Source organism: Episyrphus balteatus, chromosome 1 (genome assembly GCF_945859705.1).
Source record: "Episyrphus balteatus chromosome 1, idEpiBalt1.1, whole genome shotgun sequence".
Taxonomy (NCBI): Eukaryota; Metazoa; Arthropoda; class Insecta; order Diptera; family Syrphidae; genus Episyrphus; species Episyrphus balteatus.
This window is the reverse complement of record NC_079134.1, coordinates 42,492,773-42,514,184: the sequence shown is the minus strand read 5'-3', so window position 1 is coordinate 42,514,184 and position 21,412 is coordinate 42,492,773. Positions and strand designations below refer to the sequence as shown.

The 21,412-nt window shown below is 30.2% G+C and overlaps 1 protein-coding gene across 1 annotated transcript; it reads left to right on the top strand.

Moving 5' to 3' along the window:
* The first annotated feature begins 286 nt into the window (after positions 1-286).
* On the top strand, positions 287-21,013 carry LOC129921403 (homeotic protein caudal). The gene is made up of 2 exons (XM_056003211.1): positions 287-1,483; positions 20,256-21,013. Exons 1-2 carry the CDS (start codon positions 850-852, stop codon positions 20,732-20,734), a joined length of 1,113 nt encoding a protein of 370 aa, XP_055859186.1. The 5' UTR covers positions 287-849; the 3' UTR covers positions 20,735-21,013.
* Positions 21,014-21,412: the final 399 nt, after the last annotated feature.

The window sequence follows — 21,412 nt, the reverse complement described above, 5'->3', positions numbered from 1 at the left end:
TAAATACCCTAAATGTATAGTCATTTTTAGCATTATATAGCTATCTTCCTCACACATATTTATCTACTGAATATACAACCGAAAGAAAAAAGCCATTTTGGTTTTCATTCTTCTTCTAACAATTCACACTATCTCTTTTCATCTAATGACATTTCGTATGTCATCGCTTGTTTTCTGTTTCGTTTGTTTTTCTTCACTGCGCCCTGATGACTTTTGAACGAACGACACTCAAAAGGTAAAAAAAAAATAATAATTAAAAACGAACAAACTGCAAAGTGGAAGAGTGCTTGTTGAGAATCTGTCAACTAATCAGTTAGCGGCAAACAAGTTCGGTGGACGGTTATCGGTGGAAGAACAAATTCACACCACGTTTAAAAAAAAAATTGTTGACATTTGTTATAATTTTTTTTACGCGGTTATTTATGCTTTTTTTGTTGACTACAAAAAAGACTCCTATAAAAAAAGAAAGAATAACTATAGTAGTAAAATTTACAACACATTTATTAATCCCAATATATTGTTAATTGGTGTTTAAACGGATTAAAACATAAAATATACATTTACGAGTCATCCTGTTTGGTGTGTAGACATATTTTTGACAGATGTCAGTGCATAAATTGAATAACAAATCCTGCATAAACAACATAAACGTGTTAAACAAATAATTTAATGCATGTTTCTCAGTCATATTTCGGATTATAGTGTTTTTTATGAAGTGATATTTGCCTTGTGATTGTTCAAATTTACACGTGTAGACAAAAGTGTAACCCTGTCTATTTTCTGTCTTTTCTAAAAAGATTATTAATTTACTTTCCATAAAAAACAAACAAAATTGATTTAAAATCAAGCATGGTTTCCTACTATAACTCTCTCTCATATTCGCAAAAACACAGTGCTGCAAATCTGCCATATCCCGCCGGTCAACCCTGGGCATGGCAATCGAATTACCATCCGCCGCCAAATCATCAATTTTTAGGCGATGTCGATTCGCCCCATTCGGTGGGACATCATCCCATTCAATATTACAATCACATGTTTGGTAATCATCCATCGGCAGATTGGCATACGACGGAAAACTTTCAAAATGCTACCCAATCGCACTTGTTGCAACAGCATCAGCATCAACAACACCAACAACAACAACATCAGCAGCATCATCAACATCAATCGGGTGCGACACAACTTAACGACTCAGCAAGTAGTGTTGGGGAGCCACAAATTGCTGATGGATTACCATCGCCACCGATTACAGTTTCGGGAAGTGAGATTTCTAGCCCTGGAGCACCAGCATCATCATCATCGCCCCATGCTAATATGAGTACAAATAGCAACAATAACAACAACAATAATAGCACGACAAACAACAATAATACAAGTGGTAATAGTACTACGATAAACAACAACACTATTCGATCGTCACCTGTCAAAAGTCCCTACTACGATTGGATGAAAAAGCAGTCGTATACAGCGCAACCCACACCAGGTTAGGACAAGTTTATTTTTTTTTAAATAATTTTATTTAATATCAATTTAAACATTGCATTTGGTTTTTTGAGTTTTCTTTATTTTTTTTTATTTATATTCGTTTGAATTTACCATTTTTTCTTTTAAAAAGTTGTTTCCACCTTAAACTTTTGATGTCTTCACAAAATTTTTTATTGACATTTGGGAGTTGAGTTTGACAATCATGAATGATCCTCATTTGTGGTAAAAACAGAGCAAGTTTCTTGCATTTTTGTTATGAATCAAACAAAGCTATAGACGCGTTCCACAAAAAGAGATCTACGAAAGCTTTTTTATTAAGACAAAACATCTTAGTTTGGTGTATTTTATAATGATTTGATAACACCGTTTTTGCCGTTTTTTGTATTGTTTATTGTTTTCCTTATTTCATAACTGTCATTTCTAAATTATTTTTCATCCTTTTTGTACTGAAGTTACCTAAAGCAATGACCAAAATGAGACATATGATGTTTCTTTGGGTATTGCCTACAACAGAAATATTTCTACTTTTTTCAACATTTTTAACAATTCCTATTTGGGTAAACTAGAATTGTCTAGTTTTGTACGTTGTTTTTGAAAAAAATTAGAAATATTTCTGTTTTAAACAGGCCTAATATTGCACTGTTTTCAAATGCTTTCCCGACGGCAATACATAAGTGGCGAAAAAAATGCACGGCTGTCAGAATTTCTCTCTTTTTTTCATTCAATTAAAGAATTAATGTCATAAAATATTTTGTCAAAAATTCAGAAAAAAAGCAAAAACAGTTCGTAGTTATGAAGCCGCATTTACATAACATAAAAATGGCAATTCGTGCTGTAGAACCCAAAATGGATATAAATTCGCAGTAACTTTGATAATTTATCAGTCGCCTTAAGCATACACTTCTTTTCTTTACTTGCTTCAAAAGTATAAATGCCAATTACAATTTTTATAAAATCGGGATAGGAATTTTTAAAAGTCGAGAAAATTCGGGACACAAAAAAATATGAAATCTTAGAAAAATAAAAAGAATTACAAAAAAAGAAATATTTAAAAAAGAATTACGTTAGATTCAAAAAATTTCTACAAAGTATATTTTTCAGTTTATTTTTAATCAGGATTTTAACGTACAAAAATTAATTTTGAAATCCGATTGAATGGTCCATTCTTGGACCATATGACTTCTTTTAAATCTGTAAAAGTTTTCAAGCGAAGAAAAATTAAATAACGAAATATCGGAACAAATCCGGTATATTTTTAAAATCGGGATAGGCTTTGAATGTCGGGACTATCCCGCCGAAAACGGTACGTTTGGTATAGCCTAAATTGAAAGTGATAAACAAATTTCAGTTTCATCAAACTGACGGATTTTTTTCAACAAGTTTTATTTTGCAAAGCTACAATTTCGAGAGAAAAAAAAAATAAAAAGTGCAACTTTTTTTTTTTAATTTTAGCCGTTACATATGAGGTTGATGCTTATTTTAGCGAAGTATGAATAACAAAAAAAAAAAAACTGATCGAGCTACAAAAACGAGATTTTCGCATTTCATCTGAGTATAGGTTACTTCAAATTTCTGCAACAAAAATTGATTGATTGGATTTTAAAAGCTTTGTTTTTAGACAACTTTTTCAAACAAAACCTTGAATATCTTCAAAAGTGTTGGAGCTACAAAATTGGATTTTTCATCAAAAATTTAGTTTTCAAAAGTTTCAATTACTGGCAAAAGAAAAAACTTAAAAGTAATTTTTTTTTAAATATCTCCACTGGCCTGATCAAAGCGGAAGTGCACTTCTGAATCTTTAAGTTGAAATAAAAAATTACTAGATGGAGCTGCGCAACGAATAAGCATTTAATTAGCTACAATTTTGGAGATCAAATATATAACAATTTTTCTATTATCGTCCTCTAACTTCTTTCTTATTTTAGCGAAATTTTTTAAAAAGCTGTTGAGGTTACAAAAACAAAGTTTGTGGCATTAAAAGCATTTAAAAAGCTATAAATTTGCAGGTCAGCCAAGGTAATGGACTAAAAAGCCAATCAACTTTTGCGTCTCTTATTGATTAGGTTTCAAAATAAAAATTCTTCTGATTTAGTCATTTGTATTAGAAAAGAATAAATTCACTAGAAAATTAGTAAAACCAATTCTGTCTAGCGCGTTGTATACTTTGTATAAAGTCCCTTATATTTACTTTGCCTTTGTTTCTGTTCGATTACTTTCTTTAAAAAAAAATGAAAACAAAATCTGATAGAAAACTTACCTAAAGCTTCCTTGTGATTCAGACATTTTCATGCGATTTCAAAATTACTTGATTTGCATTAATGTTTTGAAAACTTTTGTAATAATTAAAGAATTGTCAATTCTTTTCATACCATTCTCCTATAGGTACCTATTATCAAAATGTAGATTCATAGAAACATTACTTATTTTTTGATTATCATGAATCTTATCGAATTTTGATGAAGATAAAACAATTTCATACACAAGCACAAAGAATTCGAAAAATTTCGATATTGACTAAAATAATAAAAAAAGTTTTATTGTTTGTTTGTGGCGCATGAATAAAAATATCCATCCAATCAAATGTATTTAATTGAAAATAAACATAAGATCTCTCTCTTAAGTTTTTTAACTATAATTTCAAGGTTCTGCTTAGATAATTTAAACATGCTAATTGATGTGAGAGATGAGAATCTTTAGACTTGATCCAAGTCGAATATGAAGACATAAAATTTCGAAAATATTTCTTTCCTAAAACTATAACTATGCAATGCACTGATGCACCCATATAAATTCGATGAGCCATCTGCTGATTGATTTATGAATCAAAAGAAACTGACATTGACGAGTTTTCTGAATTCTTCAAATCACTAGAGTGAAACTATGTGTATATGCAGCTAAAGACGAGAATGTCGGTTATTTTTATGTTTTGACTTCTTTTTGATTTATTGACATGAATCTTGCACCCCTCTTGATTTGGAATCTCTTTACCTACATTGATTTGATACATAAATAAAATTCTTTAGGTGTCTATTTTATTCCATTCCTGATGCTATAGTATATGAGAAGTGTAGGCTTAAAATTGTATTTAAAATTCAGAAAAAAAAAGTAACGACCATCCAAACAATTTGACACCTTTAATTGGGGTACTGTTTGATGGACACCATATCTTTTTTTCTTATTTCCTTTTAATTTTTTTCTTGTTTCATTCTTTTGAAACGTTTTGTCTGTCAAAAGATTTGGCATTGCAATAAAAAAGTTTCATGTATGGATTTAAAACCAGTTTACGTTTGATTTTTATTATTTCGGATGAATTCAAAAACTTTTTTTTAGAAGGTGTCTTGCATCATGTGTGTATAATAAAAGAGCTTTAAGACCATTGATGACATACAAAATGCATTTAGCTAAGAGGAACTTATATGGGTTTTATATTCTTTAACATAAATCATATGCGGCTTTGAAAACAGCTTGATCCTAATTTGACACTATTGATGGTCTGCTGTGGTCAATAAATAATAAAATGATTATCATAAGATACAAACTCTTTCAATTTGCCATATACGAAAAGATTTTGTTACGAACATACCGAAGTAGTTTTGACAGTTTGATTCCTGTCACAAAAGTAGAAAAATATAAAGTCTATGAACATTATGACGTTTTAAAATTTGTTAAATTTAATCCAGGGAAAAACAAGGACATATTCCTGAATCTTTACTTTATGCATTCAGTGAAGACATCTTACCAAATTTGGAAACAAACAGATCTACGTCATTTGGTTTGATAAGTCTTGACTGGATGTCAAATTCCCAATTTATTCGTATAGTTAACTGCTTTAAAATATTTGATGGATTGCGTTCTTTTTGATATGGTAGACTACTTATGAGTAAATGATTTAGTTAACCTAGTACTACCATCTAGATGGGAATTTATATTTGGTAGTACTAGATTATCTACTCATAAGTAATCTACCAGCTCAAAAAGCGGTTATAATGACAACCCAGCAAAGCAGTTAAGAAATGTCAAATTACGCCCCAGTTACACTGAAGTTGCCATTTTGAAATACTTATCAAAAAAAACTAGATTACAAAATTAAATTTAGGATAAGATAAAATCATTTGATTTCATCAGATGATAAATTCAGTTGATATTATCAATTGATTTTTAGTACATTTATATGATATAGTTCTTGTTTATTTATTCACCTGTGGTGAACCAAGTCCAAGTGATAACTCCAATGTTTAGATTCTTATCACATCTATTGCCTATATAGAAAAAAAGCACCGACACCAAAGTTGGTATTTCCATTTCCATGATTTTATTACCTTTCACGATATCAAAAATAATTTCACAAAATTTATCAAAGTTGAGGTGTTTGTTAGAATCAAATACATAAAAAAAAGTAATAGATTATATGAACGTATATGCCATTTAGGTAAACGCCTTAATCTGAACTTAACCTAACAAACCAATCATAAATAAAAAAAATTATTCTAACATTTTGTTGCTTGTTCTTTAACAAAAATAATTATCTTGATTCTTGGCGACATTCTTTTTTTTTATTTCGATTTTTATGACAGTTCCTCACTTGCTCTTCATACACCTTTATTCAAAAGGTGTGGCATTAAGAACTGGTTAAGATTAGATTAGCTGATTTTAATCAGAGAGAAGAAGAAAAATATAAAAAGAAATGTGCCATTAATTACAATTGTATCAATAAAAAAACATTGAAGGAATATAACAATAAAGTAATAAAAAAAAAAATGCCTCAAATAAAACAATCTCTAGCGACAATGACGCACATAAAATATAAAGTAAAAACAACAATTATACATATTGTGTTTCTTTTTCCTTCTTCTTATTTCTTTGTGCAATCGAAATAAATTTTTGAAAAATAAATCATGCAAAAATATTAGTCTAGTACAAAAAATTCCCTTTTTGACAGTTTAAATCTTATTAAGACCTGTCAATTGAAGTTAAATGTTTTTAATCCTCAAAAATAATAATCATAATCAATCAGAGATATTGTATGTAAAAATACAGATTTATTAGTGCAAATAAATTTATTTATCAAAAATCACCCAATCATGAATACATGGATAAAGAAAAATACCTCATAAATTCTATTATTTTCTTTCTATCTCAATTAGCAATCAATATGAGAAACAATGTGAAAGGGGCTTAAGTATTGGTAGTCGAATGATTTTGATTAATCTTAATAGTAGATACTCCATTTTTGATATGCGCCATTTTGTCGGACAAAAAAATAACGATAAACGGAAATAGTTTATCAACCATTTTGGATGGGTGCGTTTCAAAAACAACTTATCTTAAAAAAATGACTTAATGTCAATGTCAATTCACGTCAATCAATTAGCTTATGTCATAAATCATGATGACTTCTGGAAATTGCTTAAAATAATTAAACTAAAACAAATATATTATTTAATAAATATCAGTTTTCCGATGCAAATTCGTGGCTCTGCAATATAAAAATATATACTCTCGCTGTCAGTTATGATAATTTATGAAATTATGATAGGTAATGCTCTAATATAAAAAAATAATAATAATAATAAAGAAGCTTGTCATATAAAAACAAAGTAGGTAGTTAATAACTCTTATTGTTATATTGTTGAATTGTAAAAAAGAATATATATTGGGTATGATGGCAGTGATTTGTTTCTATAATATAAATTGGGATTCATAAATATAAACCAAATTGTACCTTGTTAAAATCATTAAACCTTTACTTACTCTGTCTTTTGTCATAAATAAATTGTCGTATAAATCAAAATCAAAGAAATTAGTGTCAAAATTAGTTTAAATTAATTTATACCTAGTTTTGATTCTTTTATTTTTTATTGATATTAGCCCAGGGAAATTAGTAATTTAAATCGCATTTTTCGCGGGACAAAATTTTTTTCATGGAATGTGTTCGAGTGGTTGTCCTTATCATAAAAATCAATTTGTTGGGAAAATTGGAGGTTGGGAACAGCCGCCATCTTGGAAAAGAGATTGGTATCGTTTTTATTGAATAGCTCCATTGTTATTCATTTTAACAGAAAATGACAAAGGTAGGACTTATTAACAATAAAATTATCTAAACAATGATATACAAAACAATTCCGTGAGTTGATTAAATAAAATTTTATAGTTGGTCAAAGTGCGGGTTTGTGTCGCAAGGTTGGGACAAAATGACATTTTTTCATATATCTGACGAACTTTTGATTTGTTTGGATAATTCTTCAAGAATGAATTATAGTACTTATAATTACCTATAAAATGAGCCCACAATAGTTATTGTAACCATCGTATTGTAGAAGTAATCTAACTCCGAAACTCTCCATGTACTAGTCAAAAGTGAGAAAAAAGCTAGTTTTTTGCTAGTAGGCCGAGAAAATTTTGGGAGTAGAGGTATAACCAAAATATAAGTACGCAGTTTTGCTGCCATACTCGTGTTTATGTCGATTTCAAAGGTCTGACAACTCTAATTTTGGGCTTTATACGGTTTTTGGGGGGTTAAATAACGTTAGTTTTCCAGTTAACGTGAATGGGCTAAAGTAATACTATTTGAAATTATAAATATACAAGCTGATGCTCTATTATTTTTTCTAAATTTGGACATCTCAATCTCGGCTATGGGGTTAATAGAACTCACGATATAAGCTTTTTTAACTAACCATATCAGGTTTTTCAATTCAAATAAACAAACAAAAATCGAAACAAAAAGCCTCTAAAACATAATCGTATAAACGGCTTATATCTTGAGTTCTACTGGTCACATCCTCAAGATTGGGGTGTCTAGATTTAGGAAAAATAATAGAGCATTAGCTTGTATATTTATAATTTCAAATAGTATTACTTTAGCCCATTCACGTTAACTGGAAAACTAACGTTATTTAACCCCCCAAAAACCGTATAAAGCCCAAAATTAGAGTTGTCAGACCTTTGAAATCGACATAAACACGAGTATGGCAGCAAAACTGCGTACTTATATTTTGGTTATACCTCTACTCCCAAAATTTTCTCGGCCTACTAGCAAAAAACTAGCTTTTTTCTCACTTTTGACTAGTACATGGAGAGTTTCGGAGTTAGATTACTTCTACAATACGATGGTTACAATAACTATTGTGGGCTCATTTTATAGGTAATTATAAGTACTATAATTCATTCTTGAAGAATTATCCAAACAAATCAAAAGTTCGTCAGATATATGAAAAAATGTCATTTTGTCCCAACCTTGCGACACAAACCCGCACTTTGACCAACTATAAAATTTTATTTAATCAACTCACGGAATTGTTTTGTATATCATTGTTTAGATAATTTTATTGTTAATAAGTCCTACCTTTGTCATTTTCTGTTAAAATGAATAACAATGGAGCTATTCAATAAAAACGATACCAATCTCTTTTCCAAGATGGCGGCTGTTCCCAACCTCCAATTTTCCCAACAAATTGATTTTTATGATAAGGACAACCACTCGAACACATTCCATGAAAAAAATTTTGTCCCGCGAAAAATGCGATTTCATGCCCATATTTTGACTAATTTCCCTGAGCTATATGGCTACTATTAAAATTTAATTACAACTATAAATTGAAGTAAATTTATTTTTAGGCACATAATTGGGTTTATATTGCCTACTAATTTAAAACTTAAATTTTATATATGTAGTTATTATTTAAGGGTACATATGTTAAAATTTATTTTTTATTACTGAAAATTTAAAATAATTCTTTTCCTTCGACTTGGGAACTTTGAAGATTTATTCTTTACTTAGGTATACTGATAGCAAAAACATAAAATTCTTACACGTTTCTTTTAATGGTGTTTAACTAAACAAATAATTTTATATAAATCTTTTTTAAGAGCTTGTTGTTGTTGTTTTTTTATACTCTACTTTTATGGTACATAGACAATCGTTGATTAAATATCATCATGACAAAAGATAACAAACTCTGATCTTTTAGGTTATGAATTGTTTGTTTTAGAGTTAGACTATAATAACGTGTTCCGTTTTAGGGTTTCTAATGCTTTTTTTTGAGGTTTGGTTGGTTCTGTTGTTATGTTTGTAGCATTCAGGTAATGAATGACATTTATGATATTTTTACTGCAAAAAAAGTTTTTTTTTTGTGTGGGTAAATATTTAAACTGGTTAAAAGTGTATCAAAACACAAAAATCATGTTAATTTTGTGTGATTTATATAATTTTTTTTTTCAAATATTATGCAATTAGTGTCATGATATTTTTTAACTAATTTTTTATTTTATGTTATGACATTTCTATGATGTCCTCGTAGTCGATGAAGAATATCAAGTAAATCAAATAATTGATTCTATATTGATTTAAACAAACTTTCATATATCGACTTTGACAGATATTTGGGAGTTTGCAAATCGAACTTACCCATTGGACTAGGAACACTTTAGTCGCGATCCTTTTCAGGTGATATACTACATACTCATGATTAGTAAGTAGAATCTAGTACAAAAACTTCACATTCCTATTACCATCTGTCAAAATTGACACCAATCAGAGACTATAGCTATCAATTGACTGCATCATATTTATTTTCATATTCTCTTAATTTGTTTCGAACGACCTATTAAGAGTATAACCTTGAACAAAAAATTATATCTTTCTAATTTTGTATTTAAAAAAAAAGTCTCTAAAACAAAGAAATTTTGATCGATTTATCAATGTTCTTATCAAATACAAGATTCTATCAAAAATTAGCTTTTGAATCAAGCGAAAACATAATAAATTCCTTGGGTGAAAAGCAATAAAATTCAACAAAAAAAAAAGAATTTAATCAATAATTCCAAGTTCATTCTATGATTTAAGCTTTGAATATAAGCAGTAAAGGTACTTTTGTTTTCAATTTGACTATTGACATTTTTAATGACAGGCCAAGTTAACAAAAATATGTAACACCAATAATTATTCTGAATGAAACATACAAAGAAATTTTCGAAGAAGGCTTTGATTTAAGAAATTACTTCTAGAAAATGGCGCCCAACGCTTAAGTTTGATTTGATAAATAATGATTTCTTTTACCTATTCATTTAAAGTTACTTTATTATTTTTAATTGCTGTTTTTTTATATTACTGATTTATGTGGTTATATTTTGTTTTAATTTATAGATTTTATTATAAATTAAAATACATCTTAAAACAAATAAACCTTTATACAAGTAATTTATTTGTGTATATTTTATATTTTTCACTAACAATTCAGGATCCATTGACGATGAAATATGCACTTCAGCACCATGCTTACAAGATTTCACCACTATTTTGGAGGCAAGCGGTAGGCACAATGTAAAGTTTATTTAAGCTTTTTCTTTTCAAAGCAAATTTAGTAAAAAAAAAATTGAAATGGTTGCTGTTCCTTTTTTTACATTTTCCCTATTTGCTCTTATTTTGTATTTTTTATGGAATGCTTACCTACCAATTAAAAGCAAAAAAAAAGTAGAAACAAAATGGAAAAACAGTATTTTATTGGATGTGTTTTTTTTTGTTTTTCATTTTGTTTTATTGCTTTTAACTTGCTTTTGCATGAAATTAGCTTTTAGCTATTCAAAAAAAGGAAGGAACATTGCGTGTTTGGTTGGTTTTTTATGACTTTATTCTGCCTTAGTTTTTCTCTATTCGTTTGGAAAAAAATAATAATTAAGGCAATTTTTTTTATAGCTTAGTCGCACTGACATTGCATGTTTTGTGAATGCTCTGAAATTATACATTTTTTTTTTTGTTTTTTTTCCTGTTCTGCCCTCTTTTACTAGTTAATCAAGAATTAAACTCCATTTTTTTTTTTATTTTTGCATTTTAAGACTAATTTTCTTTAAGTCACACACGCGATCTAGATTTGTATCGCTTCAACTGACATGCAAGGTGGCCATTTTGTTTTTTTTTTTTTTAATTTATGGCTGTAGTGTTGTGGATTTTTTATGGCTCCTTTATTTTTTCTTGTAATAATGAACCTTATGTTTAATTGGTAGAAAATATGCACATAAAATTATATAGGGTCAATGTGGGTAAATGTAAACAGGGGTAAATGAGAACATGGCTCATAACAAGCTTCAGTTAAGTCTCTGTGACGTATACATAAGTACAAATCGCGGACGCATGCATCTTTTAACTTATACGTCAAACTCAATGCTGTCAAGTGAGTATTCATTCGACGAGCGTATTTTCCGTGAAAGATAATTTTTTAAAGTGCCAAACAAGTTGTTAGTCTTTCAGAAATATTAAATATTTTTGAGATTCAATTAAGTCAGTATAATTTGCAAATACTTTTTAGTTTTGAATTTTGATGTAGATTCTATGTGATACAAGCAAATTTTAAAATACAGGACATTTATGTCGATTTGCATGTGTTTACATTTACCCCAGAATATTTTTCATAATGGGTAAATGTAAACAACGTATTCTGGAGGTAAATATAGACATATATTTTTGCTGAAATTATTGGTTTTGATAAAAATAACGTATTTTTAGTCAATTACTATTGCTAAAGTGCCGCGGAGTCACATTTTAAAGTAGCCAACACCATCATTTTCATTGAATGATGTTGCAAATCGGTCTTTGACGTAAAAAAAAACAAAAAATATGACGTTCAGAGCTGCTCAGGATGCATATTGGGCGCCTATATAAAGAATCAAATGAAGAAAACAAAAACTTTTATCGTAATTTGAAAAAGTTTTTGTCAAATACCTTCTTGAACGTTTTTCAAGTTGTTATCCATATGATAAAGAGGAAATTCTAAATTTTAAACCACCGTTTACATTTACCCCGAATTTGTAAAAAAACACAAACATGGTGGGGTATTTGTAAAAATGCCATATTTGACAGTAATGTTAACAATTTGGGAAATATTTGTTTATATTTATAAAGAAGAATTGCCATCATTTCATATTTGCATTTGTAGATACCATTCAAGTTGTTCCGTGAAAACATATAAAAATCTAAAGTCGAAAGAAAAAAAAGACATGAAATTGTTTACATTTACCCACATTGACCCTACAACATTCATTTATTTATATGTATAAAGATTTCATTTAGATAAAAATATATAAAACTTATCAATTTGACAGATGTCAAAATGTCAAATCATTCATATATGATATTGTAACTCTTTAACAACTCAATTTGACAGATGTCAAATAGCAAATCATTCATAAATGACATTTTAACTCCTTCCCATTGGGACAATTTCTGTAAAACAATACAATAACATTAACTATAATAATGTATCTATACTGGAAAGTAAAAAAGATATAAACGTTAAACCGCAAATAAAAATCACATTTATGACGTCATTTGTCCCTAATATTTACGATATAACAACACCGCATAGGAATCTTATACCTCAAAGTGTAGAAACCACAAAAGTCAAAAAGCATATAATATAAAACCAAGAGTCGCCTCAGCATCACATATGTATCTACGCTTAAAGTTTTCTTGTATTCAAAGTTCTTCAAGAAACAAACAAGAAAAACTATACATATGGTTCCAGAGAAAAAAAACATGAAATTCACCGCAGCATCAACCACACAACAAGAAACAAATTGTTGAGTTCCACAAAAAAAATAAACAAAAAACATCCCTGGAGTGCAATTTTCGAAATTACGACTTCTGATTTAGGGGTTGTTATACATGTCATGTTTATCTGTTCTAACGGTGATGTTTATGCGTGAAGATGGGTTTTGTCAGAAGAGCCTGCATTCCCAAAGGATCATCACTCCTCCACTCTCTCTATCTCCACGTGCTGATGCTACTTCTTCTGGTTTTGGCTTCTGACACTTAAAGAGCCATGTCTGACAGTTAGTAGATACAGTATGGTCTTTAAATCAGCATAACCATGAAGTCTCAATTATACAACTGTATCGTGTTTTGAATTGCTGAATGGGAAAGCAAAGGACGATTTGTGTGGTGAAAAATGTTTCCCAGGACACTTAACTTGCCACATCTTTCCTTTGGTTGCGAGAAAGCCATCATCACAAGAAAAAGTGTAGGTAGAAAATGTTGAAGGTGAAGTGACACCACAAACTCAGCAGGATGTCACTTTAAAGCGTTTACTAGCAAATTATTTCTTTTGCGGGTGGTTGTATTGTTCAAAAATAATAATATTGGTAAGGTAGGTAGAGTCTTTTTTTTTTGGTTTTGAAAAGAAAGTGACAAACCGATTGTAACATTATGTCAACAAAATTGTCATCCCCCATTGTGAATGAAATTATAATAAATAAGTGACAACGCGCCATTGTCGTCGCTAGGATTGGATGTCCCAGGAGAATTATGTGTACTGAACGGTTATGATTTCTTTTAAAGAATGTATCTGGTTTTTCTGCCCAAAACTTTTGTTTCAGGAAATGAAGATGTAATTTTTCCTTTATTGTTATTACATCTGGCGTTTGATTTAATTGGCTTTGGTTTATTTTTTGTTTGGTGTTTGGAGGTTTTAACTTTTTTTTTTGTTTTGACTTGGTGTATAAAGTTATGCCGTCGCCAGTATATCGAGCGGTTGTCGGCAATTTTTTTTTTTTATCACTTTTGACTTTAAATTTAAATGCTAGTTTTAACAAGGGCTGAATAAAGTAAAAACATGACAATCTTTCGAAGGAAGCTGAAACTAAATTGTATAGGATGATATTTAGCGACGGCAATTCAATTAGTATCATTATAAAAATGATTCTATTCATTTCGTTACAATGTTTTGGCAGATAAAGATTAATTGAGAAATTTCTAAAGCGTTATAATAAAGTGCTTAATATTTCATTAGAACATGAAAATTAAAAAATAAATTCCAATTTCGTTCTGAACGCACTCATTCCATCAAATCTTAAAAGCTTGACCACACTGGAAAGATATGCGGTAGCAACACAGAAACGTTAAAGTGTGAACATCGCCTCAAGGCTGTCCCACACCAACAACTACCAACGACAAAAAACAACGCCGACTTGTATGAAGAATATTGAATACCTTAATGTCGTCGTTCAGGTAACGAATTGTTTCATATAGAAACGCTGTCGGCGGTGTTTTTTGCCGTCGATAGTAGTTGGAGTCAATCGCTGTCAAGATGACATGAGCCGACGGCGATTACATAGTTCTATCCAAACTTGCTAGAGACTTGGACCATAATATCTTCAAGTCTTCAGGGAATTGTATTAAAAATTACTTAAGATCTGTTTGGTTTAACCTATGGATTGATTAAACGTCAAATCTGACCTCATTTTTGGTGGGACATTCAACATTTTCATTAACCTTGTATTTTTCACTGTATGATATTTTTGGTTACTGATGACAACAAGCTTTGGATACGGATCTCAACGCTCTTAACACATAATACCTATGCATAACACAGTGGTGCCAAAAGTTTTTTCCAAACTTCTGATTGATTTTCTTCGGACTGTAAATAAGAGCTGTCAAACAACTTGCATCTGTACTGGCTTGAAAAATTGACTGACGCTGATCAAACATTTTTAGAATGCAATTTTCCAAATAAGGCAAGGATTCTATCAAATCACTCAAACGCAAATAAACAAAATTTTATTCCGTAGAAAAAAATGGTTTTGAAAATTTAAACTTCCAAGCAACTTACTTTAGAAAAATAAAAGCAATTGATGATGATAGGTTTTTGTAAAACTGCTGTCACATAAATTATTTGTCAGATTTATATTGGTTTAATGAGAAAACCCAATTTGGTTGCAGTTCAAAACTTTGGAACGACATTGTATGTAAGATTTGATAGAAGCTGTCAAATTTCTTTTTTCTCTACATGCATCACATCTCCGGCATAATTGAAACTTAATAGACTTTGACCACTTCAGTGGTCTATGATTTTACAAATTTGAAAACTTGTTTAGATTTTCTTTTTTAGAGTGCAATTCTTAATAATTGCTAAAGTTGTTTTTCCCTTAATACTTTCTTGACAAAATAGATATCTAAGCACGTGATAAGGGCTTAACCAAAAAAAAAAACTAAATATCATATAGGTACACGATCAAAAGTATAAAGTCTAAAGTTCAAAAACACTTCAAATGTGACAGCAATACACTGTAATTTGTAATCTTTTTGAATTTATTGCCATTCAATATGATTATCGTTAACATTTTTATTACTTTGTTTGCAAAAAAAAAAAGCAAAAAAAAAGAAAATCCTCAACAAATGCAAGCATAAGCCCTCTGAGTTCCTTTGTCGGTGCACTTGGATTCGATATCAAATCAATCTAGGTACTCAGAATGAGATTTAACGTCAAAAAATGGGAACGATATTGCAGTTTTATTTTAATAAGTTCTATTAAAACGTTATTTCTGTACCTACTTATTTATTTTATCCTTTTAAACATGATGGCGATTCTATTTTCAACGTACTGTCATTTTTTTATTGACAACTATGCCTACTCTTCTATGGTTGGTTATAATTTACCGACATATCAAGAATATTGTGCGTTATCTTTTAAAACTTCGATGCACTCTTATGTATATTTTTTTTGTATTAATATGAGCTGCACATTTGTTGATTTTCATATCAAGTGGGATTAGAGTTTAGTTTATAAGGCGGCGCTTTGATGTGTTTCATTTTGATCCGATAGAACTGTTTTTTTTACTTCTATATGTTGTCAATATCATAGAAAAGGGGAATGATATCCATCATCGTTATTGAGTGCAGTTCTGTCAAAGTTTGTCAGTTTATGTCTTTTTCAAAGTTTTCTATAGGATAGCGTCGCTTCGTCTGACAAAGTTAACACGGGTTAGAGAAAAAATTCCCAAAAATATCAAAGTGTCTTCGAATGTTTACATAGGCAGTTTTTTTGATGGATTGGTTTTAGATGAAATTTTCACTAATATGATATAAGGAACTATAGTCAACTTATCGGAATAGAATAGCTTTTAAAGTACCTACCTACGACTTTCGGTGCTTTTGACCACCGCTTTTGTCTTTTATAAAAAAAAATACCTTTTTTTTTTGGGTTTTAAGGTTGATAAACTTTCAGAGTCTTAAAAATTTTATACCAAATTTTATTTGTGTTCATAAGTCAGCTATTACATGAAGCCTCAAGAGGCGCGCCTCTTTTCAAAACTAATGAGTGCAAAAGAGAAAGAAGATAAAACAAAAATTATCCGACCGGAGAGTCGTGGGCCAAAATTCTGAGACTCTTTTTTGACGTTTCTTTTTCCACTCTTTCTTTTTTCAACATTCCCTTTCATTTCTTTTTGCTTCTTGGTGGAATACAACAACAACAATACTTAAATCAAAAGAGAAATGTCAAATTTGAGTCTTTGACTCAAGAGGCATCGTGTAATAGTACGCGCCTCACAGAATGATTATCAAAAGAAAATTCGAAAAAAGAGTCAAGCCTCTTGAGGCTTCATGTAATAGCTGACTAAGTTTCTAAAATCTTACACATTTTTTGGAAAACTATCCGAAATAGTTTTGAATGAAATCCCGAACGCACTCAATGTCATTATTATGTTTATAAGCCAAGTAAAAGCTCACCCAAACCAACGACGACTTAAGACAAAAAACACTGCCGACAGGGTTTTTGTACACCTGAACGTTGACGTTCTGGTTTGGAACGCTGTCGGAGGTGTTCGTCTTTGGCTTGGGGCAGCCTTAAACTCTTTCCCAAACCAATGACAACCAACGGCAAAAAACATTTCCAACAGCGTTTTTGTGCACCTGAACGTCAACTTTACGGTTTTGTAATTTTTTCCATAAAAAGCGCCGTCGTCGGTGGTGTTTTATGTCGTCGTAAGTAGAGCACACTATTTTGTCGCGAAATGAATGTTTGAGTATATTGTAACTTGCTTGCAAGGTGTATAAAAGTATATTCTTAAGGCAGTGTTTACATTGGCCTAATTCCACCGACTAATTTTTATTAATTTTTCTGTGAGTCCAAAGATTTAAAATGAGTTTAAAATTTCCTGCCTCTTTAGCCTATCTCTTCATCACCATCAAGTACCTACAAGTGAGAAAGCAACACAGTGATTTCAAAATATGAACTGAACAACGTTCTAATAAATCTACAATTTTCTTAAAATCACTAAACATCAACATCGATTACGTGTTTGATGACAGCTGTCATGTAAATTTTCTGTCAAATGCATAATAAAACAAAAATGGCTTCCAGATAAACTGCATATCTAAATCTGTCAAGGATATCAATGTACTTTTTCTAGTTCTTACAATGCGATAAAACTGTCATAAATTTTAGTTTCAAATTAAAAAAAAAAAAAACTCTAAAATTATGTGACACAATTTTTTTTTAATATCTGACTGACTGACACAATAAATTAAAAAACAAAGCAAAAGCAATTTCACACCCTCAACTTGCTCCAGTTTACCCCTTTAACGGGAAAGTAATAAACTAAAAAACATATATGTTATGTACCTTTACTATACGATAAGCACATTTTAATTGTTTAACACTATTATTTGCTAAATGACATACGAAATTTATGTACCCAGATAAAACCTTCTAAGGAGGTTATACCTCTATGGGTAATACTTTTATATTCGTCGTGTGTATAGTCTCAAAAAGGTATAAAAGTATAAGAACACCCAATTTCAAATCCAGCTCGTTCTTTATTTATTGTTTTTTTTTTTTTTTTTTTTTTTTTGAAAACTAAGAATTTTCTTATCAAAGTTGTCGTCGTCGTCGCCGTATTCAATGCGTTGTCGACACGACAGACGTCTTGATTGCTCTTCATTCGTAATGTGTACATTGTAAATTATTTATTTAGTGTTAAAAACGTTGTAAAACACTAATCATATTTGAATTTCCAGCCACAACAAAATAAACCTCAACTATGAGATTTTGTACGTGGAAAAATAAGATGAAAATTATATGTATCTAATAGCGGCTTAAATAAGGTACACAAAATACAAACAAAACCTATATTTCGTTTAACCTGAGGGTGAGAAGTTGTATATAATTCTTTTTTTGGTTTTGTTTATCATGATTTGACGTTTTTATTTACTCGCCGAAATCTACCTTTGAAAAATGATAAGACAGACATTAAACCCCACACACATGCCATTTTTGTTCATTCAATTTGCATAATGATCGCATGTATAAATAACGCCATTGTATAAAAATTAAATTCGTGTTTAATTTGGCATTTTAATTTGAGAGTTTATTTTAGAAAATGATTGCACAAAAAGATGAAATTTGTGTAAAGTAGGAAGATCATACATAGTGGATCTCGGAATTGTTCTTGCTTTATCTTTGTTACAGATTTCTGACATTTAGAATGACATTGCATATATAGGTACTGTCAGTTGTGACATCACAAACTGACTTTTATTTAACTAAGTTGACAGATTGGATGATTGACGAATTGCGCAGTATTAATATTGCAGAATATTTATTAAAGATTTAATATTTTACAGTAAATGAATGCTACATATTTTATAAAAGTATAAAAACGTAGATAAAGTAGATATTGGAGTTTAAATATTTTTGGATTCAGCTTTTTTTTGCAGTGAAGCTTTTGTATTGTCATATTCAACAATTTTTCTTTAATCTTTTTCGATTTCATGAATCAAACAAACCTATGTACTGAATGCACTTATTGAGTGCATTCAAAATCATATCGGATATGTAAAACGCTTGTATTTTCAGCAACACCATTGTGACGCTTTATGCCACATTTACACGATTGATAATTTGCCATTTTGTTAGCATTTTTATGTTCTTCGCTTTGCCATTTTTTTTAATTTTGGCAAGTTACCATAAAAGAATGAACCTGTTCAGTCTTTGCCAGTATTATTTCTAATGCATTTGACAGTTATGTGAATTTCTGGCAAGTTGTCAGTCGTGTAAATGGGGCCTTAGGCTTGACTCTTTTTGAAATTCAATGAGATAGAAGAAGAAATAATAGTTTTACTCCTTCGAAAATGATTGAATTTCGAAAATAAATAAGATTTTGACATAATCTATAAACGTCAAAAGTAACATCTTGAAATGTCAAACTACTATTTTTGTTCTGTTATATACTGATTAATCCAAAAGCCTTAAGGCCCGATTAAAGCAGGGAATATAAAAATTATCGAATACAAGAAGTGCTTTTGCTTTCGCCCTTTACGGACGTAAATATGACAGCTGGACTGCTTGTCTCACTAGCTCCTTCTATTTGACAGAACGGAAAGAAACGCTTTGATCATTTTTGACATCAGAACCATTTTGCTTCCATCAATATAGTTGAGAATTGTTAAATCCTAGCTTACATTATGAAATGGTTTAATTTGACAGCATGAAAACTGATTCGAATAAGGCTTTCATTATTGGTTCTGTTTTAAAAACTGTCATAATCTGTTATAAAATTGAAATGAGTATTTTAGTGCGTTTCAATTAATTTAATTGAAAGGTTTTTCACTTGGAATTGATCAATTTCTTTAAGCGAAAAATAATGGTCGTAAAAGAACGGAATAGGGGAGTTACAGTTGACACTAATGTTCACCTTTAAAGATATCGAAGAAATTGACAACTAATAGGGTGACTTTTATAACTGTCGCTAAGTTGTCTATAATAATGTTAAGTTGTAATAGATTTACTTTTCTACTAATTGATCTGATGCCATCTCATAGGAAATGTAGGTAATCAAACGTTGTACAAACCTTGACACAGAATTTGTGTTATGTGTTTTAGAGAAAACTCAAACTGTACTTTAGTGCAAATGCTATGTTATGAAATTTTTTTTTTCATCTATTACTTTTTATACCTAAACATATTCTTACGATATATCTTATTCATTTTATCTTCCAGGAAAGACCCGCACAAAGGATAAATACCGTGTCGTCTACACTGATTTCCAGCGCCTTGAACTCGAGAAAGAATACTGCACCTCCCGCTACATAACCATCCGTCGCAAAACCGAACTAGCACAATCGCTTCAACTATCGGAACGACAAGTGAAAATATGGTTTCAAAATCGTCGTGCTAAAGAACGTAAGCAAAACAAGAAACGAGACGACCCAATGTCTGCGGTAGTCCAACATTCTGATCTTGCCAGCTACATGGACACAAAGCCCAAAATTGAACCAGGTCTACATCATCTACAACACTCACTGCACCCAATGAGCTCGATGGCAATGAATATGCCAATGAGTTTACACCATCATCATTCAGTTCTACATCATGGCCATCATCCATTGGCAGTTCCACCGGCACCACAACACCTTCATCAGACGCACTCACAAATGTCAGCTGCAGCAGCCGCCTCTGTAGGTGCGCTGTCAATGTGATAAGTTTATTACAGTTTGAAACCCAGAGTTTTGACAGAAAAATATCCTTGCACCCTCACTCATCACTTTAGTATAACTTCTTTTAAACTGTTTTAAATGTCAAAGTTCACAAGAGATTCTGTGCGTGATGGTGTTTGCACAGCTTTTTAGTTTTGTATTTTTGTAATCATTTGCAGATCAAAACTTAAAGCAAGCGTTTTGTTATAATTTTATGGTATATAGCATGTAATATAAATAAATATATAAATGTAGATTTTAAATTATTTTATTATTTTGAACTAAAAAGAAAAAAAAAAAAAAAAAACATTAAAATGAACGTGATTTTGCGCAGCATTTCGTTAACATCACAAGAAAATTCAAACGTCTTTCGTTAAATTTTAACGAATGTGTATAACAACTGTCGTTTTTATTGTCAAAACAGCCGTCCCAAGTAATAAATAAATAAATGTAAAATATAATGTAACGTAATGTGCAATTCTGTAACGTTTTCTTTTTTTAAGAAAAATGTGAACTATAAATATGAAAATATGTAAATCGTAAATATAACGTTTAAACGTAAATTAAAAAATAAAATAAATAAATAATTTAAACAAAATGTACTTAAATCAAAAAAAGACCTTATTATAATAAATTAATGTAAATTTATATTTTTATGTTTTAAAATTCAACGCATTAATT

Excerpts from the sequence above, each read along its gene's own strand:
- LOC129921403 (XM_056003211.1), top strand. The coding sequence starts at position 850 with ATGGTTTCCTACTATAACTCTCTCTCATATTCGCAAAAACACAGTGCT. Across the intron at positions 1,484-20,255 it reads TACAGCGCAACCCACACCAG|GAAAGACCCGCACAAAGGAT; the intron begins GTTAGGACAAGT and ends TTTATCTTCCAG.